General features: G+C 38.6%; 2 protein-coding genes across 2 annotated transcripts; both read left to right on the top strand.

Moving 5' to 3' along the window:
• The first annotated feature begins 1,219 nt into the window (after positions 1-1,219).
• Positions 1,220-12,143, top strand: LOC131314370 (neutral ceramidase 2-like). Its single transcript, XM_058342962.1, has 10 exons — positions 1,220-1,569; positions 2,425-2,797; positions 3,051-3,259; positions 4,213-4,557; positions 5,931-6,195; positions 8,332-8,602; positions 8,707-8,832; positions 9,576-9,639; positions 10,814-10,983; positions 11,368-12,143. Exons 2-10 carry the CDS (start codon positions 2,454-2,456, stop codon positions 11,914-11,916), a joined length of 2,343 nt encoding a protein of 780 aa, XP_058198945.1. The 5' UTR covers positions 1,220-1,569; positions 2,425-2,453; the 3' UTR covers positions 11,917-12,143.
• Positions 12,144-14,631: 2,488 nt separating this feature from the next.
• LOC131314369 (cytosolic enolase 3) lies at positions 14,632-24,251 on the top strand. Its single transcript, XM_058342961.1, has 13 exons — positions 14,632-14,867; positions 14,962-15,116; positions 16,619-16,793; positions 17,682-17,753; positions 17,869-17,985; positions 19,405-19,485; positions 20,366-20,442; positions 20,516-20,619; positions 20,888-20,986; positions 21,117-21,202; positions 21,707-21,793; positions 22,999-23,196; positions 23,729-24,251. The coding sequence occupies exons 1-13, from the start codon at positions 14,763-14,765 to the stop codon at positions 23,795-23,797; spliced, it is 1,425 nt and encodes a 474-aa protein (XP_058198944.1). The 5' UTR covers positions 14,632-14,762; the 3' UTR covers positions 23,798-24,251.
• The last annotated feature ends 206 nt before the right edge of the window (positions 24,252-24,457 follow it).

The raw sequence follows: 24,457 nt of genomic DNA, 5'->3' as shown, positions 1-24,457 counted from the left end.
GAGGTATGATATGTTGTTGATTATAACTACCGTTAATTGAACATTCTGATTGAATTTTTTTATACGACACGTTGTGGATATAAAAACGTCAATTTATGGTGTTGTCATAACAAATTTGGTTATATTACTAAATTTGTGGTATTTTAAACATGTGTTATTACGGAATATTTTAATTAATTTCCTTTGGTACGACACATTGTGGTAAGAAAACGTCAATTTATGGTATTGTCATAACAATTATGGTTTATTATAAAATTTGTGGTATTTAAATATATTTTCTTTTGATATGACACATTGTGTTAAGAAAATGACAATTTTAGGTGTTGTCATAATAATTGTGGTTATTTTTTAAAATTTGTGGCATTTTACAAATATTTTTGACTTGGGTATAACAATTGTTGATTATGGTATGACATATTTTGATTTTGTTACGGAATATCATACGAGTCAAAAAAATTTGGTACGATTTATTGTGGTAAGATAATGCCAATTTATGGTGTTGTTATAACATTTGTGGTAACATTATTTAATTTTTGATATTGTACGCATATATTTGGTTAGGGTACAAGTATTATGGATTTCAGTATGAATAATTACGGTTATATAATAACAATATTTTTTAATTATGGGTAACCTGCTAATGACCTGTTCAACAGGTAAATTTTAATGTACAAGTCGTAACTAGAATCATAAATATGCATTAGAAAACCAAAAATTGGCATAATGAAAATCACAAATTGTCATAATTGAGACATACGGTATATCCTGTGTACCATAGCTTCCTCCTTCAATCATTATCCTATTTCTTTCTCCAATCATTATTCTATTTCTTTCTCCAATCATTATCGTATTTCTCTAATTATTACTTTCTCTATCTCTCTCTATCTCTCTCCAATTATTACCCCTATCTTCAATCATTATTCTATTTCTTTCTCCGCCCACTACCAAAACTAAACTAAATTCCCAACCAAACAAAGCCTTTTTTGACGGAAAAAACAAAGGAGATAAGATGACAGTTGGGACAGAGGTGATTGTATATACTAATTAAAAAATCAATTTGGATGATCTTGATCCTAAGTCACATAATGTGCGGGTAAGCACGGGAATGCGAGTGTGAAAATGTTTTTTGAATGTGAACATAGAGCGATAATTGAGAGCGCGAGCGAATGCCATTTTTAACGATTATGTGAGTCATTGAAGTCATGTGACCAGACCCCTTGCTGATACTCCAAAAAGAAAAAAAAAAAAAACAGAAAAAAGAAAAAAAAGAAAAGAAAAAGTCTTGACGTCTTCACTATGACTGCGCAGGAATTCTGTGCACCTACCCCTACCCGCCAGAACGGATATCGAAAATAACAGTATAAATAGGTACAACCTCCCGTGTTCCGAGGCCGAGCTACCGGTCTTCGCTCCTACGCTTCTGTTTTTCTTCTCTCCCACCTCCATCACTGAGTCGTGTTTGGGCGCTCTCTCTCAGCTTGCTCCGGAAATGAATTGACTTAGCAGAGACGATCGAAACGATCGCGGTGAGGTCGAATATTATGCGCTTATCGTTACTACGGGTTTAAGGTAAATGATCTCCGCTGATGATCGGTTCTGGTATTTCCTGTGCTTTATTTAGGGTTTCGTACTCTCTATGTCCGGTTTGTGTATTTCCTGTGCGTATTTCGTTTGTAAATTTCTGAACAGACTCCGCTGACTTTTGCTCCGGTTGGAGGCCTCTATGCACATTGAAAGTTCTCCGTTGACATAAGTTTCTAGTTCATTTTTTTTTTTTTGAAAGAAATAAAATCTTATTTTCAAGTGAAAGAATAAAGTTATGGATCGAGAAGTATGTACACATCCCTGTGGATGTACCTGATAAATGTGTGTATGCATGAGTATTTTGAATCTTTGATAGGATTATATGTACTGTTTCATATATGTAATGAATTATGCAACTTGGATTATGTTCGTTCATTCTTCTGGCATCTTTAGGATTGTAAACTGCTGACTGTTGTAGCATTGGATATTGTTTTGATCTTTTTTGGGTACTAGGTTGTGAAGACTGATATTACCTGTAAGTTTTTTTGTGTGTGTGTGTGTGTGTGTAAGTTAAACATTTTAGAACCAACCACAAGAAATAGTCTATCCCAGGGCCAAACCTTTGGAGTACAACCAAGTTAACTAACAACCAACAATCAACAAAACAAAGAAGATAGACATCTGCCTTAAACTGATATTACCTGTTTGCTTTTGGTAAACCAAACAAAACCAAATCGAACCGAACCGAACCGAGCCTTGTGTCCCAATCAATTGAGGTCGGCTACAAAAGAGATAATCCCAGGTGTTGTAAAGTTAGAAATAATCCCCTTATGAAGATTCGTTCCCATAAATTTTTTGGTTTGGAATGGGTATTTGACACGGTTTATCTCTTTGATGAAGGAAAATAAGACCCAACTGGTGGAGCAGTGATGGAGGGATTTCCTGCTCAGAAGCTCGTTGCTCAGAAACCATGTCCTATCATACGGTTTTGGATTTTACTGTTACTTCTCCTACAAAATAGCAGTGGAATACTCTCAGCTTCAAATTACTTAGTTGGGTTGGGAAGCTATGACATCACAGGCCCTGCGGCTGATGTCAATATGATGGGATATGCCAACACCGAGCAGATCGCATCTGGTGTTCACCTTAGGTTGCGAGCCCGGGCATTTATTGTGGCAGAACCGCAGGGTAACCGTATGGTGTTTGTTAATCTTGATGCTTGCATGGCGTCCCAACTAGTGACACTTAAAGTGCTCGAGAGGTTGAAGGCAAGGTATATAGTTTCTGATTTAAGTCATACCCATTGTATATTCAATTCCAAGATAGGCTTTAGGAGGACAGACGTTTCGTGCACCCTCCCATTTTCCGTTCATTACTCTGGCAATTCACTCTCAAGGTCCTTATATTGAATGGAGTCAGATGTATTCTCTTGCCGCATCTTGTGTAAAACCTGCTGTAAGATTTTTGTAAGAATGTTCAGGATGACTTTAGCTACTAAATGGAATAGTACTGTATTTGTTTTGCAGATATGGGAACCTATATACTGAGAATAATGTTGCTATTAGCGGTATTCACACCCATGCTGGCCCTGGGGGTTATCTGCAATATGTTGTGTACATTGTAACATCCCTTGGGTTTGTGCGCCAGTCATTTGATGTGCTTGTTGACGGCATTGAGCAAAGCATCATACAAGCTCATGAAAATCTCCGGCCTGGATCAGTGTTGGTGAATAAAGGTAACGAAAAGTACTCTTTGCTCTTAGGTAGATGCATGTTATTACGTCACCAAAGTGTTTCTTCATGTCTGAGGTAAAGCACATGATTGGGACATGTAGAGTAATGTTATATAGGCATGATGAAACCGGAAAGAAGAAAAAATAACCTCATTGTTTTTTTTGTATGTGTGTGTGTTGTGAAATTTTGTTATCCTGATGAGCAGCATAAAGTTCAGGCAGAGTTGTGGAAAACTTTAGCACTTGAAGATCTCTCTCTCTCTCTCTCTCTCTCTCTCTCTCAGTTACTTTCCCGTTTAATACTAATAGTAGTTTTTTATATCCTTTTGCTGGATATTCCAAGCACCAAAAGGCTTCAGGCTTCATTCTTTGGAATGTGAGCCCCATGAAATAGTGGAAATCTTTCCAGGACAATCCTATGAATGCTTGAGCACAAATTCAAATTGTCATAGCATATAGGTTGTTTTGGTCTTTCCTTCCCTTTGAGGAATGTGGTAGATACATTAAACAGAAATGTCTGCCCCAAATAACTTTTTTTTTGATGTCGTGAAAAGTTTTCATCTCTTTTCGGTCTCCCCTTTTAGTTGAAAGATCTGTTGGTCGAACAAACAAATGATCTCTTTAAAACATCTCCCTTGCACTAGGACCCCATAGGGATGCTGTATGGACTGTGGAAGGATGCCATTGGTTGTCTATGCAGTTTCCAACTTTCCACAAGTTCCTTGCTCCCATTTGAGTTGCAGTTCAAAATTTTCAGAACAATGCTTCGCCTTCGTAATTACCTTATAAATGGGAAAATGATCTTGACATATTTATAGGTTTCTTGTTCTGAATATGCCATCCGGCCATCCCATATGAAGGGATCTTCAGATATAGAAACTGGTGCCATCACACTAGGGACTTTACTGCATTTGTACCGCTTGTGCGAGCTTCAAAGTTGGTGTTTCCTCTTGCAGGAGAGCTTCTAGACGCTGGTATAAATCGCAGCCCTAGCGCCTATTTAAATAATCCCGCGGCAGAACGTAGCAAATACAAGTTTGATACTGATAAGGAGATGACGCTCCTAAAGTTCATGGATGATGAGTGGGGACCAGTTGGTAGCTTTAATTGGTTTGCAACTCATGGAACTTCTATGAGCCGTACAAACTCGTTGATAAGTGGGGACAATAAAGGAGCTGCTGCACGATTTATGGAAGACTGGTTCAATGAGAATGACATTCAAAATGCATATTCTGAAAACTCTGAAGCTGACGAAATTCCTCGAAGAGTATCAAACATTATTCCTGTTGCTCAGAAAAATCGTAAGTTACTAGATCTTCCCAGCCCATGCAATACATTAGTATCAAATTTTGAATGTCATAGGTGCTGTGGTTTGTTTACATTAATTTTGGAACTCAAAATATGATGGAAACTGTGCTTTGTTGACTATATATGAAAAAATGACATATGCTGCTCCTATTGTCAGGCCCTTCACGTGGATAGAATAACATTGTTATGTCTGGAACCTTTTGAAATGTGAAGCATATCTTGTTGACCAAGCAAGGTATTATTTTAGGCGTAGAATCTGAGCTGCAAGTGGATTGACTTAGTGTCCAAGACCTTTCAGAATACTCTGTTACGTGAACTATTTGTAAAATAATTATTTTGTTTTTAAAAATTGGTTTCATAAATGAATGTTTTAGTATGTTATCATTTGGTATTATCTTTTGATGTTCATTAAACTGGCATTTCTTTCTCTCTCTTTTTGGGGGTAAATTAGCTTGAAATAGGAAAAAAGGATAAAACCGAATGTACAGCCTACAAGGGAGGGGCATACCCCGGGAGGAAAAGGGAAAGAAAACAAAGAAAGAAAAAATTGCGAAGGCCTAAGTCAAGTGGCTACATAGACCTAATGGGACATAAACGAGTGTTTCAAACCCATCTAGAAAGAGGGATAGGAAACAAAAGGCAAAATGGGTACTAACCTAAGCCAAGTGGCTACATGGAACTAAAATAGGTAAAATGTTGAGTCCATACAACACGGAGAACACTTAGACCAACCTATGGGATCATTACAAAATGTTGCAACATGAAGGCTGAGAGGATGCAGCCCTAATTTCAACCCAAACTGGACTGCATACACAGAATTCAGCCTCGGTACAGCCACCACAATGGATACTTCATCCAAAACCAGCGAATACACCTCAACCTGTGTTGTATTTCATCAAGCCGAGTTCAGACTGATTCAAAACCACACAGCAGGGGTAAAAGTAACAAAATCTAGGTTTGTATGTCACATTTAGTTGTGTAAGTTGCCTTATATTGAGAAATTAGTCCTACTCAGCTCTTAAGTTCTTTTATACTACTATATGGATGTTCGATGCTCTGACTGTTTCTGGTAGATGTTTTTGGATGTGATTTATTACCAACCGTGTGATTCCTTCTTTTAAACCCAACTTTGTCTTATTGAAAAACCTATTATTATAAGTACACCAAAGTGTAACAATCTCAAAAGAGCTAGAAAGTGCATCCTAGAATGATGATCTGGTCTGGAATTCGTATCTCGTTGGTCTGGATTTTGTATCTCATTCCCTTATGTTCTATTCTACCAGACATATTACCTGTTAAATAAGAAGAAAGGGAAGAAAAATATCCTTCTCTACTTTGCTGACATACTCGAGAATTTTTTATGCAGACCATGAGTTGCTAGAGCTTGCTGCTTCTTTCCAATCGCCTCCTGGTAAACGAGCCACCAGGTTTATGAGTGTTGCAAGACGTGTTAGAAGTGCTCTCGGGCAGGCTGATAAGCCTACATTTCTATCTGCATTTTGCCAGTCAAACTGTGGTGATGTTAGTCCAAACGTGCTCGGTGCATTCTGCATTGATACCGGCTTACCTTGTGAATTCAACCACAGCACTTGTGGTGGAAAGAACGAGTTGTGCTATGGCCGAGGACCAGGGTATGTGTCTATATGATTTTTCTGAAGTGCACTTTGTCACGCTCCAAATCCGGAAGCATGACCGGCCGTGTACCATAAAGCAATCATGGGACACGAAGCCTAATAAAAAAAAATAGTTTTAGCAACTTAAACCAAATAAAGTAAAAACTGGATATTTTATTAAAGCAAAATGTGCAAACCCAAAATCAATATTTTTCCATAACAAGATGGCCACAATATCCGATATTCTCTAACTCCAAATTCCCCAAGAATTGCCAATAAATAAAAGTGCGGAAGCTAATAAATAAACGTTCGAAAGCATTTTGACACGATAAAAGAAATAAAAATGCAAACGCCCTAGAGGTCCAATCACAAGGTCTCGACAACGCCGCAGAGTCCACTATGATGCTCCATGAACTAACCTGAAAAATAATGTGGAATAAATCCGTCAGTTGACGAGCTCAGTGAGTAGTTAAGCATGCTAAGGGTAATAATACAAAGTGGCATACGTATAAATGAACGATAACTGAAGGTTCCAAAGAAGCGATTTCAAATTAATAATGAAGGTTGATGGTCCAACGAATACTATTAACAACCAATATCGAACAAAGAAGTCAATAGCTCAACGAATAATATCCACAAGATGAAGAACGGATTAATGAATAATATGAACAATAATCGAATCACCGCAATAATTAAGCATCTATACCAAACAATGTGTCCAATAATATCCAAACGATGAACAACGATAGACGGGAGTCTAAACCAAAGTGGGAACCATAATCACCAATTACCAAGTACCAAATGCCAAATATTTTCTCAAGGATTTGCCCGTTGGATCCAACACCGTACTTAGAGTCACCACAGGATGGCGCCTGGGACCTTTTCCCTAAGCCGATCCGGAATAGGGTCACAGGGTATTTCACAAGTCTTTTCCCTATCCGTTGAGCACTAGAGTCACAGGGTATTTCACAAGTCTTTTCCCTAGTGGCCAAAGTCACCACGATATCTCACGGGTCTTTTCCTTGGACTTTAATAAATATCAACACAGTCTATGGTCCCAAACACAAATAGAACAACGGTGAGCCGGAGGCACCTGCACCAGGATTATTCTCCGTGCCGTTGCAGAGTCACAATAATATTATGGAGCAACAAGAAAAATATGGGCAATCCAACAATCCTATTAATTTTTATCAATGAACCTTGTATGCCAAAGGGTACGTCAATTGCCAATAATTATGAGAGCAACGAATAGGAATAATTATCATCGAATCACAACCAATAACGAACTGTAAAGAATCGATAGGCTCAAGAGGATTCCAAAAGAAGGGATCACATGCTTAACCACTCACCTCGATTGGTTCGATAATTCGCAAAATGTAATATCTGAGTACTCGGCTAGTCTGAATAAAAAGAATGAAAGTACTAAAATCAGTTTAATGAAAAATTACTAATATACATATGAACTCTCCTAATCTAAACTCTATGCTTTCACAGCCACGAACTAAATTTCCCAATTACAATACCACCATCTCGATCTTCTCACAATCACACACGGCACATACACAGCCACCACACATGCACGCACCTCTCTGATCTGATCTCCACCAACAAAACTCCAATTCTAATGAATGATGAGGAAAGCCAAAATGATAATAGAATAAAATATTACATAAGAGTGATCAAAGTCTTACCCAAATGACGAAACTTCTTTGGTGGAATTTCCTAATGCTGCCGACAACTCGACACTACTGATCTCTCCCGAACCCGTAGCCTCTCTCTCTCTCTCCCTCTGCCGCTGGAAGTATTAAAGGTAGGTCTCTCTTAACGTTGAAATAATATACCCTAGTTCTCAATATTTATGAAAGAATAACAGGCCCTCTCTTCAATAATTAAATACACTCAATCTCATGAACGGGCCCAATTGATTTAAAAAAAATAAGTCTGACCCAATCTAAGCGGCCCAATGATATAACACATTCACGTACACATAAAAAAAATATAAGTTATTCAAGTTATTTTTATTAGAAGAAGTTTGAAAAGATAAATGAAAGATTTAATAATTTGGGTAAAAAAATATATACTTTTTTTTTTTTTTACTGAAAAAGTGGGATGTCACACACTTTCCATAAAATTAACAGTTCTCTTTCTCTGCAGTCACCCAGATGAATTTGAGAATACTCGTATAATTGGAGATAGGCAATTCAAAAAAGCTGTGGAGCTTTTCACCCAAGCCTCTGAGCAGTTGAAAGGGAAAGTTGACTATCGCCACACTTATTTGGATCTCTCCAAGCTTGAAGTGACAGTTCCTAAACTGGGAGGAGGTAATGAGGTAGTTAAAACCTGTCCAGCTGCAATGGGATTTGGATTTGCTGCAGGTACCACCGATGGACCAGGAGCTTTTGATTTTAAGCAAGGAGATGATAAGGTAGCAGCGAATTCCAGTACCTTGATTTTCATGAATTATAAGTCTAGGTCCTCACATGATGGAACGCCTGCCTGCTAAGATGTGGTTTGTCAATTTTACTACAGGGAAATGCTTTTTGGAAGCTGGTTCGCAATTTCCTTAAAACACCAGGGAAGGAACAAGAAGATTGCCAATCTCCAAAGCCTATTTTGCTTGATACTGGTGAAATGAGGATGCCATATGAGTGGGCGGTGAGTTTCAACCATCATAGGACTTTGGAAAAACTATATAGAGTTTAGTTTTGGAACTGTACGGTTTCAACATGACAACTGTGTTTGCAGTACTTAGACTTTAATTTCTAAGTGCACTATTAATTGAGGGTTTTTGAAAGTGAGCCCTGGGATATGAATGTTAATGCATTCAGCGATTTGAACGTAAATCTAGAGGTTCCAGATGGTGAGTGTGGAGCTATTGTATGTCCTGTCAAACTACAATAAATCTATAATATATCTTTCTAAGACATACATGAGTAAGCCACTAGTTTAAGCATACTAAGCGTGCTGTTTGAAGGCACTTCACCACTGGACAGAGTAAGTTGACAAAAAAACTCAAAATGTGCAAGAGAAAAGACATTTTGATGACTTCAGTGGGATTTCCTTAAAAAAAAAAAGGGAACCGCTGATGAAGGTTGTAATTATTTCACATAATTAACTCCTCTTCTGTTGTGTTAAGTCTGTCTGAACGCTGTTATTCGTATGGAATAATTTGTTCCATTCTTGGCAAAGGGTAATAGAAATTCATACTCTGCCTTCTATGTGTGGGTAAACGTGCATATCCGATGTTATTTTAAAGGAAGCACTCCCCAAAACAATGCAAACCCCGTGCAGGTGTATTAGAAATTATTATGACTGCTGCACCTCTGACTTCCGTCATAGGCTGCCATTTGGATGTGTTTAATTACTAATGGATCTATTTTTGTCTCATTTTGTAACAGCCTTCTATACTTCCACTTCAAATACTCCGAATAGGGCAGCTTGTCATTCTCAGCGTACCTGGAGGTATGTATGGCTTGCTTTGCTTTTCCTTCCTTTTCCCTTGAAGGTTGATAGCTATCTAAGATATTCTTGTCTTAATTTCTCTGCTGAAATGAGAAAGAAAACTCTACTGCATTTTCCTGTAAGCTGATTACATGAAGTGAGCTATAAATCCTTTGTTGCCACATGTTGGTTCCGCAACATGCATAGATTTTTTTACAACCAATACGGTGATAATCACTTTGTGTCTGGTTCCCAGGTTCAAATTGGGCTGCCTGCCCGCATGGACAACATAGCTTAATAAGTCAGGTTCTGGCATTCGCTAGGCCTGAATTCCACATTCTTTCGTTTCAAGCGATAAAATTTAGTCCAATATGCTCAGACCTTCCTTGAACCTTACGTGAGCCTGATACAGAGAAGAACAATCAAAACTGTAATTTAAAGCCAAATCAACTATTGTTCACAACATGGACTTATGAATAGTACCTCGATATACTCCCTTTGGTCATGGTCATACTCATACCTATAGTCTGAACTAGGTCATGGATTGAGTTTGAGGTGTACTGCGGCAATTCTTTTCAACAGGACACATCTGATATGTAGTTTTCTTTCAGGTTGCTGTTAAATTTTTTTTTATTTTTGAATTGTTCTAAGCAACTGTTTAGGATTCTGAACTACTTTACTAAGAGGGCGTTTCTGGTAAGCTAGAAGTTGTGGACAACTTCTAGTAGCTCTTTGTAGTCAAGTTGTTTCCACTAAACTAAAAGTTGTGGAAAATGTGTTGGATGTTTTAGTTTAGTGGAAACAACTTAGCTTTTGACAAAAAAAAATTGTTTTGTATGAACAACTAACTAAAGCCAAAAAGTTGTAAAATGAGAGAGTATTGGGGTTGCACAATTTGATCAGTAACTGCAACTCTTTATTCTTTGTTTTGTTTGCCTCCTTCCCTGATGTGCGTGGCTTGGTTAAACTAGTGGCTAGTGCCCCGCCCAACCTCAACTAGCCCAAAGCTGTGGTAGGAAGTCTGCTGTGATGTGTTGCCCTCCTAATTTTGAGCAAAACCTAACTCTCATTTTCCTTTTTGACATCAGTTCTCCAGTGGAGCTCAAGTCATATGATGCTTGACATGTTTTTTCATGGCTCATTAAAATTCTTTTCCTTTGGGCTCATGAAAATTCTTTTCCTTTGTGCACAACAGAATTCACAACAATGGCCGGAAGACGTCTTCGAGATGCTGTGAAAACGGTGCTCACGAGTGGAGGAAATGGAGAGTTTGATAACAATGTTCATGTTGTGATAGCTGGGTTGACCAACACATATTCACAATATGTGACTACCTTTGAGGAGTACGAGGTCCAAAGATACGAGGTTAGTAAATAGAAAACATTCTCAATCTTGAGGATTATAAGCCTGGAAAGTTTCCTTTGAAGTGTCCAGTTATTCCAGCCAGAGTTAAGTCATTAATCTAAATACATTAGTCATCCATGTTGTACATGTCTTTACTTCTATGGCTACAAAGGTAGTATGCTTGTAGTGGGGATTTACAAGGAACAGGGAAATGACAATTCATTAATTTTTTCCTTGCCCTTTATTTTTCATTTCCCTCCATAAATCCCTCTTCAAATCCAAAATCCTATGACAAGACTCGCACATCTATGATAGACCTCCATCCAAACAGACGGTTAAGAGTTGGAATTGATAGTACTTTACTTTTTGTTTTTTGATTGATAACATCTCTCTCATAATTCTCAGGGTGCCTCCACGCTATTTGGTCCCCACACACTTGCTGCTTACATTCAGGAGTTCCAGAAGCTAGCAACAGCTCTAATCAACGGTCTAGCTGTCGAACCGGGCCCACAACCCCCTGATCTCCTGGACAAGCAAATAGGCTTGCTAACTCCGGTTGTTGTGGACAGGACCCCTCGCGGTGTCAAGTTTGGGGATGTGAGCTTGGATGTGCCTCAGAACTCCACCTTCAAGAGAGGTGACACGGTCACTGTTGTTTTCTGGTCAGCTTGCCCCAGAAATGACCTCCTGACCGAAGGCACGTTTACTCTGGTGGAGATTCTCCATGGACAGGACTCATGGGTCCCTATTCACGATGACGACGATTTCTGCCTCCGGTTCAAGTGGTCGAGGCCGTCTAAACTGAGTACGCGAAGTCAAGCAACCATAGAATGGAGAATTCCGGAGACTGCTGCTTCCGGTGTATACAGAATAAAACATTTCGGTGCCTCTAAGGGTCTTATGGGCGCCATTCGCCATTTTACAGGTTCATCCAGTGCATTTGTGGTTGCGTAAGAACACCTTGGTATTTATGTGTATACACTTTCAAGCTATTCCCTTGTTAGATACACCGAGTTAGCATGGGCTCACCTGTGAGAAATATTATCAAATCATGTTTGGGGTCTGTAGCTTTAAGCTTTAAGCTAATGCTGCTAAAACAACAGTTCCTTGTTCGGAGAATTTGCAGTTACTGTTCAAATTTATTTCGTCGCATGTAAATGACTGACAGGATTGCTAGATCATCCCAGATTCTGTATGATTTTGGATGCGTACACAGACAGTGTAAGCATTTGGTTGGAGGATAGTGTTTTGAGGGAGGTTTCTCTTCCAAGTGCTCTCCCACTTCTCTAATGGAGTATGGCGATGTATATGTTGAAGATAAATAAAAATATATATGAAAAATGAAAATAATGCATATTGAGTTTTGGTTATCCACTGATATTCTAATTACACCTTCTACTATGATTGCCACAAAGCGAAAAGAATTCCATTAAAGCAATTGAAGCAATTTTCAGATATTGTCTTGAGAAATAGCCCGTCCTAAGCAGGCATTTAAATTGTTTTGTCAAATTTAAAAAAAAAAGAAACCCGATAATGCTACATACATGTATGCGAGGAGTCGTGGATGGTGTTGTGTACCTAGACTTTTGGAATGAAAGCCAAACAGCTCCTTGAATGTTCAGTCTCTCGGAAGTAGGGCTCGTTTACTCAGTCAGGAGTGTAAAATTCTTCTCCAATGGGCTGAAGAATGGAAGTGTGTGCATGTGGGGAGAGAGGCAAGTGGCTGGTAGCACATGATTTTGCAAAGTTTGTTTTGAGCATTGATGATGTATTTTCTGTATGGAAGGATGGAGCCCCTGCGTGGACATCCCAAATCCTTCCTTCTAAACGATCACTGTTTCGGGAAAAAATTGGGTGCCGAGCAGATGCGCAGGGCCGGCCCAAGGGTTTTGAGTGCCTAAGGCTAAATTAAGAAGAGTGTGCCCCTAATACTTAATAATTTTTACAGTAACGATCAAAATACGAGAAAGTCAAACTAATATAAAGTTCTACTAATTATTACATACGAACACAAAATACAAAGTATTCAAATCGGCAAATACATATTATCTCAACAATGAATTAGTATCCCTTGAATACTACTCGTTTTGCATTTCTAGAAGCAAAAATTCCTCATGACAGATTCCTTCCCACCATCACAGAAGTAGATAAGAAGGCTAAAAATAAACGCACCATTCCTCTCTTTTTTCAGTTAATTTGTTGAAATAAATCAGTTTTAGATGTGGTTCCGTTAAGAAATTTTTGGGCTTTTCCGTTTCTGTCCATATTAAAAAAAATCGCGTTTATTAGTTTTGCGTCAAATTTTTGTGGATTATTGACTCATCTCAACGAAAAGAATTGAAAATATAAAAAAAATTAAGACTTTTACGCAAATATTTTTTAAAATATCTTAGATAAAGTGCAAAAGGCCGTCTTTATATTAGATATTTCAAAAAAAAAGCCGGTAAAAGTCATAGTAATTTCTTACTCTTCTGATTTGTCTTGACAAGACGAATCAGTAATTCACAAAAGTTAAACTTAAAAGTAATAAATTTGAATTAGGACAAAAGTCTAAAAATCCCAAAAAATCTAAGCTGAACGGCTACAAGGGAAAGAAATGTCGTTTTTTTTTTTTTGATCGAGTCACATGAAATGTCGTTCAAATGTAGTACAAAAAAAAGGAGAAGAAGAAATGCCATTCAAAAACATGGGAAAGTTATGGAATAACCAAAGTAATTGTACTGTTGTGAAGGCTCTGTTTGTGAACATGACTTTCCAAAGCATTTAAAGGCATTTGCTGAGGTGGCGCGCATCTATTTGTGGGGTGGAAATGGCTGAGTTTCCTGACCGGGGAATGCTAGGTACAAATAAAACTTACCCCGAAAGTACCCCGAAAACAGCAATTAATGGTTGAGAATCACTTTGATGATTATGTCACACACATCAAAGTGAATCTCAACCACTAGTTGATCTTTTCGGGGTACTTTTGGGATAAATTTTCTTTGTCTCTAGCATTTCTGTTCCTAACCAGCCGGAGAGAATGCAAACTCATGAAAAAACGTGCCAGATCTTTTGTTTTCTTTTTTTCGAAAATGGACCAATTAGTTCTTTTGTATTCTTTTTTTTTTTTGGGTCATATGGGTTATTGGGCCTTTATTTGCATGTTGGGCCTTTATTTGCATGTTAGATGGGCATTTTTTTTATGGTATTGGACTAAAAAAGAGTTCTAGTCAAACCCAAATACTAAAAAAATTAGAATGTCCCAAAAATTGGACATTTTTAGGAAGCCCAAGGCCCAGACCTCTTGGGTCTTGGGGTTGGGCCGGCCCTAACGTGGCGGTATCCTTCGGCGATTCAGTTGTTCAAACGTTTTGATGACCCAATTTTATTCCCTCTTCCTCCCCTCACTCGACTCCTATCTTTGAAATTCGAACTGTCCAAAATACATTTGGCCGGCTGGGATTACCGATAAGGTACCGTGTGTGTGGTACCGCCCGACACTCGGAAACTTCTCCTCTGTTTCTCCCTCTTTCTTAGTTGTAGCAGTTAATGCTATGTTTGGGCTTAAAAAAAGAAAAAGAAAAAGAAATTGGAAGAGTATTAAGCCTTCTGCCCCATTAAAACCGACGTCGTATTCCCCCCATCCCCGATTTTCCTTTCCCTGATTCCAAAGGCTCCTTCCTAATATTCAGCTTCAGCGGAACGTAGAGTAGAATTCAACCCACTGCTTCGCTTTCGCTTTCGTCTCCAAAAGCAGACTCCGCCAATACAGAATTCGCAGCGCCCAAATTCGAAGCTAGTAAATTGTTAGCAGTAGTCCAATGTCGGTCCAAGAATATCTGGACAAGCACGTGCTCTCCCGGAAAATCGAGGACGCCGTCAATGCCGCCGTTAGGGCCAAGACTCCCGATCCCGTTCTTTTCATCGTAAACAATACTCTCTCTCTCTCTCTCTCTCTCTCTCTCTCCAATCAGGTATAGATGTTAACATATAGTACACATGTATCTATTTATGTAACAGTCTAATCACATGAGGAAAGCAGTGCCTTCTGTGATTACCAAGGTCAAAGCCAGGCAAATCCTCGACAGCAGAGGTATTCCCACTGTTGAAGTTGACCTCTACACCAATAAAGGCATGTTCCGTGCTTCTGCTCCCAGTGGCGCTTCTTCTGGAATGTAAGTTCTCTCAAATGTTACCTTCTTCCGTTACCAGGTTGTTCAGTTTGTTTCTTTACTTTAACTAACGTCTGTGTAATTTGAGGGTGAACACACGGGAGGCTCAAATTAGCTGAAGCTTTAACGTTTCCTTTACGGAATCAGAGGTGATTGATGAGATTCTTGTGCAAGATTCTAATTGTTATCAAGGGATTACTACATTGGTAAAACTAATAGGGCACACGATTGAACAAGTGCATTAGTTTTGCGTCTTTTGCCCGAAGATACGATTGAGACAGGACAATCCTCGATATAAACAGTATATAGTGATCTCTGTCTAACTGCGTTAGGTGGTGTCATCTCAAAAGTTGAATTTCTGCTCGTACCGTTGCTTTACGAGTGGTTTTGAAACTTTCAATGACCTCATGTATTGCGGTAATACTGCTAGAAGAATGTTTTATGTCTTCTTGGTGCCTAATTGTGTAGAGATTTAGATGCTTTTTTCTGTTGTAATTCTAGTTGGAATAATCTCATATATATTTCTTAACGATCTTATGATCCAGGGGTGAAGAATTGACTTCTAATAAGATCAGGGCTTAAGGGTAGAGAAATTGATCCACTAATTGGGTTAATAACCACCTGTGATAGGAGAAAGATAGAATCCCATATTAAGGCAACTAGCTTTCCCGAGGTCTTCTATTAAAGAGAAAGCCCGAGAAAGGGAGGGTGAAGTTATTTGCTAGGTACTGTTGAACCCTCACGGCAGAAGGAACTGAGACCTTACCTTGCATTCGAAATGGCTCAGGGGAGGAAAGGTTCCCTTTTTTGAGTCTACTCCCGGGAACAGATCCAGTGGAGATGGTGTGGGGCCTGTAGCTCAGAGGATTAGAGCACGTGGCTACGAACCATGGTGTCGGGGGCTTTTCCTGGTTTTTGTTTTAGTAGCCATTCTTAGGCTGATCAGATAGTAGGATAGTCTAGCAAGGGTGGGGCGGGGAACAAGAAGTTACATTTAGAAGTCATAGCTTGGTTTTGGAACCCTTCACTAATGGTATCAATGCCCAAGTCTCTGTTGTCAGTTGGTTTCGGGAATAAACTCCTTCTGTTACGGAAGGAAGTTTCACTTTGAAGGCAAGTGGTTGCGGTAAGTAGTTGAGGTACTCTTTTCAAGTCGCAGTTGACTTCTAGTTTCAGTTGTGCCAGCTACGGAAGCAAGTCTTGCGGTTAGCAATTGTTGCTTCGAGAAAGTAATGTGAAATTTCTTTCCAGTGCTAGCATTCCTTTGTACACGCTATCTGCGGGTATCTCATTGAACTTAGGGAAATTTTCTCAGAATTGTATCCTTTGCGGCTTTGCCATTTCCCTGAGTTCTACACATGCATATTTAGTTTAATCTAGTGACAATAATGATGTCTTGTCCCTTATTTATTTTCGCTTGTTGTATTTGTAAATGAGCTCCATATCATAATTATGCTTTCTGTATGCCAAAAACCATGTCACAAGTTCTTATTCTTGGACTTCAGGTATGAAGCGCTTGAATTACGTGATGGAGACAAGGGAATGTATCTCGGTAATAGTGTCCAAAGAGCTGTTAAGAATATTAATGAGAAAATATCAGAAGCTTTGATTGGTATGGATCCGATCCTTCAGTCACAAATTGATCAGGCAATGATAGACTTGGACAAGACAGAGAAGAAGGTATCTTTCCCCTCTCTCCACCCAATTCTCTTTAATAGGCTGATGTCATTAGATGGTCCATATGCAGTGCCTTTTTTGCATACAATTTGGAATATCAATCCCTATTGGTGAAAAACTATGTGTAATGAGTTGTGTCGTCTTCTTACTGTAATGTGTTCGAATGAGCAATGTGCAGTAATTCTGAAAGTTCCATAACACCTGTGACATTCGATATTTACACAAACTGCTCTTTGAAAGTTTCAAAACCACATGCGTCATCCTGTTGACTTTGAGGCTAGTAGTGATTCGTTTGCTTTCAGTTGTCTGGTTCTTGAGAATGGAATTACCTACCATCTAGGTTGTTTGGAAGATGTTGATTTGTTTCCCCAAATCTGACATGTGTTCTTATTCTCATTCTAATGTCCATTGTAGTTCCATAAGGTAAGCATACCCGAGGACATTTATTACACATCAAAAAGTAATCTTGCTTAGGCGAGCTTATTAAGTAATGTAGAAAAGTTGCTGTAACTTAATCCATAATAATCTAAATCCCAGGTATTAGAAGTAGCTTTTTTTAAGTCAGGTATTATTAAGTAATGGAATTGTTTTCTATCAGTTGGGTTGTTCATGAAAAAACCTTTGTTTGCCCTCCCATTCATCTCAGGCTAGCTTTGGTGGCATATATACGTCTGACTTTTAAGCACATCATCCTTAATGAACCTGCTTTCATTTATTGTGTTATGAGCACTTTCCAGATATAGCTTGGTGCCACCATTATCATTTGTCACCAAGTTATCGTCCAAAACCACCTTAAACAGATCAAAGCATTTTGTATTCCTTAAAAGTTGAAATGCCATAATTTTTTTGATCTTTTTCAGTGGTTAGAATTATCTTTCTTCTAATTTGCAGGGTGAACTTGGTGCAAATGCAATTTTAGCCGTGTCAATTGCTGCTTGCAAAGCTGGGGCTGCTGAAAAGGAGGCATGGATATTTGCTCACATTGACAATTTAATTACTTGAGCTTTCCTTATTGAAGCTGATTTTGGATACCATGTCCTTTTTTCTTTCCTATCTGGTATCAAAATTTTGTCCTCAGGTTCCACTTTACAAGCATATTGCCGATCTCTCTGGTAGAACCAGCATGATTCTTCCTGTCCCTGCGTTTTGTCTGATAAGTGGTGGAAAACATGCTGGAAACACTCTGGCTATTCAGGTTGGAATTAACCTACCTGGACGTCTGTTTATATTACTAACTTACTAGTAATAAGTAAACATGATGTTTGGTCTATGTTGACTAGTGGACCTGATAGCCTTTTGCATAATGAGCTATGAATCTTATGTTGCTTGAGGCAGTTATTCAGTAAGAATTACTCTTGAGAATCTAGGACCTAGAGGTGTTCACATTTGGCTGAGGGTTAGGATCCCATTCAAGAGGTCGATTGATCTACTGGTTGGAGCAGAATGGCTACAAGTGGGATTTGTTGAGACTGATGTACATTCTTTTATGGATCTTCTGATCTTGAGCAGTGGGATTTCTGCTGTGCCATGATTGACTGATGCAGTGAACCAGCCATTGAAGGCCCAGAGTGGGCAGCCGCCCCCCCGTCCCCAAACCCTGAAAATTTCCTCTTTTCTTTACTTCCTCTCTTTTCTGCAAAGCTCTGGCCCGCTGTCTTGCACTTGGAATCTGTAATAATAAAATTATAGTATGCTGCAATTTCACAAGTAATGAGCTTGAAATGCCTAATAAAATCGTCTTCCAAACTGAGAGTAACCCGAATATGTAAGTTTAGCATCGTCCCAGGCTGCCCCCATCGAGCCACATTCTGTCTCTGCCACTGGATGTTGAAATCGGTGGAAGATCTAAGCCCAACAGGGGATTGGGGACAGGAATGAGTGAAAATAGGGGGGAGTGCGAGCTTCTGCAAGGAGAGATACTTAATTTGGGAGAGAGGATCAAGACTGAATGGGTTACTACTTCAGTAAATGGCTTGATAAGACGATATTGATGATGTCGCACGACCATTTGCTATTGCTTTCCCCTTTGTTGTCAATCTTTTCAATGGATACCAGTTTCCCAGATGCTGCTGTGTATTATTCAAACCGTGTTAATATCTGTCAAATTCCATGTGCAGACATTTAAGTTGCAGTTAGAGTCGTCAGGCCAATTGGCCTTTCACTGTTAATGCCTGAATTTTTGCAAGTTCAGACTTTGGTTGTCTATGTTGATCAAAGCAGGCTCAAGGATCAATGTTAATCCAAACCAGGTCCTAGTATTTACCCGTAAGTGGGTGACCAACATGTTTGTGATGAATTTAGTTCAACCTCACCGATATAGTGAAGGACAATGTTTGGTTTATTCTCAGCCCGACGTTTCTACTTTTCTGCCTTTTCATTTGTTTTTCATTGTGTTGTGCCGTGAGAGAAGATTTTGGTACCACATCAGGTGTAAGTTAACCATTCTCTTATTTTAGTTAATTTTTATATGGTGCTGCATTTTGATCTTCTCTCCGTACCCATGGTTATGTCAATGCTCCATTTGTATCCGTGGTGGCCTTTCGTCTAATAAACTTGGTCACATGGTTTCTCACATCGCGTTCTCAAATTGGATTGGTTGTTAATATACTTTCAGGATATTACTATTCTTCCTGTTGGAGCAAGAAGATTTGAGGAGGCAATGCAAATGGGATCTGAAACATACCACCACTTGAAGGTAAGTTACCTTCACGTGGAAATAACACATATTTGCAACATTATATTAGCTTAGTGGTTCTCATATTTCAAGGTTAGTGCTTGGTTGTTATTGCTTTGGTTTGAAGCATTCTCAGATATTGAAAGTGAGAAAATGATTCTCCGTTGTGCATTTTCTGTGTCTGCAATTTCAGAATTTATGGTACTGTATTTTCTCAAACAGTACATTAGTTTCACGGGATAGTGACAGGAATTGCCTAGAAGTCTATAACTTTTTAGGAGAAATTTCTGGCCTCTAATGTTTATTGGTCTAGGGCAAACATTCACGAAAATTCTTTTTTTCGCTGGAAAGTTAGTTGCATGTTGAATTTTGTGCTCTTTTGAAATTTTCACGTACATGGATGCATGCACCTACCATTTGCTCATAATTGGTAAGGTTGCTTTAGTGCATACATTGGGCGCAACGTGGGCATGTACATATAGAAGCAACTTTGCAGTGTTAGCTACCTTCTCATCTATGACCGTTGGCAACTATGGATGGTTATATATTGCCACTAATTTATTTAACTCGTCATTTGTCTAACCTTCATGTTCTGTCGGCCTATCTTGTACCTATGCTTCTGTTGCGCCACATTGATGATGTTAGACTTTATTTATGGTTATAGACTGGCATTCGTTAAATCCAAATGGTCAATTCTTGCTCTTTAACATGTTAAATAGTTGCAAATTGTCTACAACATACTGTCCAGCTTCAGCTCATCGTTTCCGATGCATACATGTTTTTAATGCTCTTACTTGTCATTTTTGGAATTTTTTTACCTGTAATTAGATGCTTATGTCTCTTGCCATGGCCCATTCTTTTGCCTCATTTGTTATTGTCATTTTGTTGGAGAAAAGGGCAGGCTGTTATTACTGAGAAATATGGTGCACATGGGTGCAATGTTGGTGAAGATGGTGGCTTTGCTCCAAACATTTCCGGGCAAGTTTTTTCTTCACGTTGACATTTCTTTATTCTGTGTTCAGTTGGTGATCTTGGTCCTCTGCATTTGCAGCTTTAGAGAAGGCTTGGATTTTGTAAAGGAGGCCATCAGCAGAACAGGGTATAATGAGAAAATAAAGATAGGGATTGATGTATCTGCTACCGATTTCTGCATAGGTATTGTTGTGTTGAGTCCTTTCTAGGATTGTCCTCCAGTTGTGGTAAAGTTGTAAATTACTAGTATAACTGTATAAGTTTTTTGGTATTTGTATGGAAGAAAGTTAGACAATGGAAATAAGCAAGAGAAGCCGTTTTCTTCGCTCTATCTGCAAATAATTGTGTTTCCATATTAAGGGTCTTTTTTGGTCTTGTTTATTTGCCAGCTTGTGTTTTCCTAGCCTAAGATACAGACCAACTATTTTCTTCTGATCTTTTCCTGATTTAGGTACGAAGTATGATTTAGATTATAAATCACCAAACAAGTCGGGGCAAAACTTCAAGTCAGGAGAAGATATGATTGAGTTGTACAAAGAACTTTGTACAGGTACATCAGCTTCTGCATTGATATCGCTTGTGGCTTATCCTAACATTACCGTATATGCGTTATCATATGACAAAAGCCGTGATGTTGATGCTTTCTTTCTTTCCTTTTTCGAACCTTTTGGGAGTTGTAGACTACCCGGTTGTATCTATTGAGGACCCATTTGACAAGGAGGACTGGGAACGTGTCAAATATTTTTCTGGTCTTGGAATTTGCCAGGTTTGTCCATATCCCTACTTAGCAAGTTTTGATGTATGGTTGCTTTATATGAAGCTACTGTCAGCGACCAGTTCTACAATAGAAGCATTTTATGGCTTGTTCCATGTCCCCCCATTTGGTGGCTATGGGGACTACTTTTTATTGTAGTTTTCCTTTTTAAGTGTTAGTTCTACAGATGCACTTAAAAGGTTACAGATGGATTATAAAAATGAAAAGCCAGAATGATCTCTTGTAGTTACGTTGTTTACAGCCTTTTAGTTGTTCAAATTGCACCTAACAATCTCACTGAAGTATGAATTTGAGGATTGGTTGGTTACATTCATTTAATCGAGTTGCCTTCATCTATCCGGACTTCAGCATAGCATATTAACATGTCCATATTCACACAGTCTATTTGTCCCTGGATGCCCATATATATATTTTTAATTCTATTATCGTTTGTGTTTTCTGTTCCCATTTCTGTTATATTCTTCCACATTTACTTTAGAGAGTTTTCTATTCCAGGTTGTTGGGGGTGATTTATTGATGTCTAATCCAAAACGTATTGAGAAAGCAATTCAGGAGTCCGCTTGCAATGCTCTTCTTCTCAAGGTATCCTGCTGAACCATAGTGGAATTTCTGTGGCTAATGTTGTAGAGAAATTCTCATGGGCAAACCCTTGCTTTGACCAATCAGTTACTGTCTTTTTATTTCAAATCTGTCACATTTTTTAGAGCAAGCCAACTGGACAGAAAGTATGGTTAAGGAAGACATATGGCAATCTTGACCCTATTTTACTAGGGTTCCGGTTTCCTCCTCTCCAAAAATATAAATTGTTGAGATTAAAAATCCTTATGGCCTTGAAATAAAAGGCATACATGAAACACATCATTGAATTCGCTCATCAGATCGTAATAAAAGGATGGGTTGAGAAATTTTACTTAAAGGTGACTCGTTTATGTCCAGAATTTGATCATTTCGTGGAAATCTGGATGGACCAGTCTCTATGAAAGACGACGACAAAAGGATTATTGAATCAGTTGTATCTCTTTCTGTCTTTCACTTGTTATTCTTTGCTTATAACTCCCGTGAATACTTCAGTCAGTTGTTTTCCAGAATAACTGGTATGAGTGAGTAGTATCATCAAGAGTAACTAAAAAATGGATGCCATATTTGAAATGTCAAATCTAAACATTATAGCTGAGTCTGTGACCAACATTCCAATACCCCTCGGTCCCTTTTTACCATAGTTTCATTTTGGATGTCCCAGAATTGATGTCATATTTGAAAATTCAGATGAAGTTATAGTTATATACTCCCGCCGTCCCAATTTGTTTGTCCGATTTTGACATACATGTTGCTTACAAATCGTCTATATAGTACAATTTGTAACGTTTTTTGATTATGAAAATTTTGTCTAATAGAACTTATTGAGATCTACCAATCAAGATCTATATTGCATGTGAAAATCTTTATAAATTGATAAATGTAGATGATTTTTTTAGAGGTCTGAAATAGTGAAAGTAGACAAACATATTCAGGAGGAGGGAGTAAAACTATAGCTTAACTATGGATACCATGGGGGGGGGGGGGGGGGGGGGGGAGAGGGGGCAATATTGGATGTCAATACCTTTTGATTTGAATTCTATTGCATTCAGTTCATATTCCCTTGGAAAATTTGAACTCCTAAAAGGGACCGACATTGTGGGACAGAGGGAGCAGTAGCTAAAGTTGATAGTGCAAACTTCCCCCTGGACTGTGAGACTCTGAATATTACTCTGTTTGGTAAATTTTAATTGTACTTTTGTGGAACTCAGGTGAATCAAATAGGGACAGTGACCGAGGCCATTGAAGTAGTGAAGCTGGCAAAGGATGAACACTGGGGAGTGGTGATCTCTCATAGATGTGGGGAAACCGAAGATTCTTTCATTGCAGACTTGTCTGTCGGCCTTTCAACAGGTCAGATCAATGCGGGAGCACCTTGCCGAGGGGAGCGGCTGGCAAAGTACAACCAGGTTTACTCCTCTTTCATGCATTAGAACTTTTATTCTATGCAATTTTCCTGGTTGATATATATCAGATTTAGGCCTGAATTTAACTGCTTGTAGATTTTTTCCCCTTCCCCTGCAAATTTCTTCTACGTTCTGTTTTCCATGGAGTTTTCTAGATTGATTCAGTTTGATAGTAGACCTTGGGGAGGCTGTAGTTCTGCCAAAAGGAGATTTATTTGAAGGAAAAAAAAAACAAAGACGTCTTGTTATAGCTGTTAGAAAATGGTTCTAGTTAAGCAGCTACCACTTGGTTAAATTGATACTTGCGTTGGATCGATGCTTTCTGGTAACCCTATCAAATTTAGTTGCAGAATCACTTCTCAGTAACAAACCAATATATTGGTCTTAACTCTGAGAAAGGTAAAAGAAACATAATTGAAATTTGAAACCCTGCTTATTGATTTTTGGTGTTACCAGCCGGCTGTGACTCCTTTTGTTTTTTTAAAATGGAAATTTGGATGGAAGACATGAAACTAATGGCCAAAGCTTGTTGCAGTTGCTTAGAATTGAAGAAGAGCTTGGCGATCAAGCGGTGTATGCTGGTGATGACTGGAGGATGTCCTGATCAAACACTTTAGTTATTTTTGCCTCTCATCTTCCCTTCTGTTAGTTCCTTTCATATGAAGCCGCTTTGTGTCTCCCTTACATTCAGCTACTGAGGGAGCTATTCTCACAGTGATTCTTTCATCAAACCGGTAAAGCTATAGTATTTGCAGAGACATTGCAACGGTTTGAATTGGGTAAGAGCAGTTGCAAATTTCCGGTTTGTGATTTTGTTTTGTTGCTTCTTTTATGTTACCGGCCGGGATTGTGTAAAAAGTTTTGGGAGCTTTGAGAGTTTGAACTGTTGTACTGGGTACTGAGGATTGTAGTAACAAAATAGCAAGTACAAAAAGCTACTAAGATCATATTAAGCCTTTTATGTGGTACTTAAACTACTTGAGATCATCTTAAGCCTTTTAAGTGGTACTTAATTAGACGAATGAATAATAAGATGAATTATACAGAGCCCTTCTTTATATTCTGTCTTCTCCTATAGTTTTTGCAAGCATTTATTTGCATCATTTTGCATCCTGCGCTGGTTAAGTTCAACGCATATGGAGTTATTTTTTCATTTCAATTTTCCGGTTGGATTAGGAAAATAAGAACAAAGATACGACATAATGTTCATATGCTTTTGACCAGTCGTGAACATTCAAGAACATGTATAAATTTAACATTGTGC

The sequence above is a fragment of the Rhododendron vialii genome, chromosome 13a (assembly GCF_030253575.1).
Source record: "Rhododendron vialii isolate Sample 1 chromosome 13a, ASM3025357v1".
Lineage (NCBI taxonomy): Eukaryota > Viridiplantae > Streptophyta > Magnoliopsida > Ericales > Ericaceae > Rhododendron > Rhododendron vialii.
This window is presented reverse-complemented; position numbering and strand designations above follow the sequence as displayed.

What these genes read in the sequence shown, in the direction of transcription:
- LOC131314370 (XM_058342962.1), top strand. Translation starts at nt 2,454, where the DNA reads ATGGAGGGATTTCCTGCTCAGAAGCTCGTTGCTCAGAAACCATGTCCT. An exon ending in ATCAGTGTTGGTGAATAAAG is followed by an intron (nt 3,260 to 4,212) that starts GTAACGAAAAGT and finishes TTCCTCTTGCAG; the next exon opens with GAGAGCTTCTAGACGCTGGT. An exon ending in TCCTGTTGCTCAGAAAAATC is followed by an intron (nt 4,558 to 5,930) that starts GTAAGTTACTAG and finishes TTTTTTATGCAG; the next exon opens with ACCATGAGTTGCTAGAGCTT.
- LOC131314369 (XM_058342961.1), top strand. Translation starts at nt 14,763, where the DNA reads ATGTCGGTCCAAGAATATCTGGACAAGCACGTGCTCTCCCGGAAAATC. An exon ending in CCGATCCCGTTCTTTTCATC is followed by an intron (nt 14,868 to 14,961) that starts GTAAACAATACT and finishes TTTATGTAACAG; the next exon opens with TCTAATCACATGAGGAAAGC. An exon ending in GAAACACTCTGGCTATTCAG is followed by an intron (nt 17,986 to 19,404) that starts GTTGGAATTAAC and finishes ATATACTTTCAG; the next exon opens with GATATTACTATTCTTCCTGT.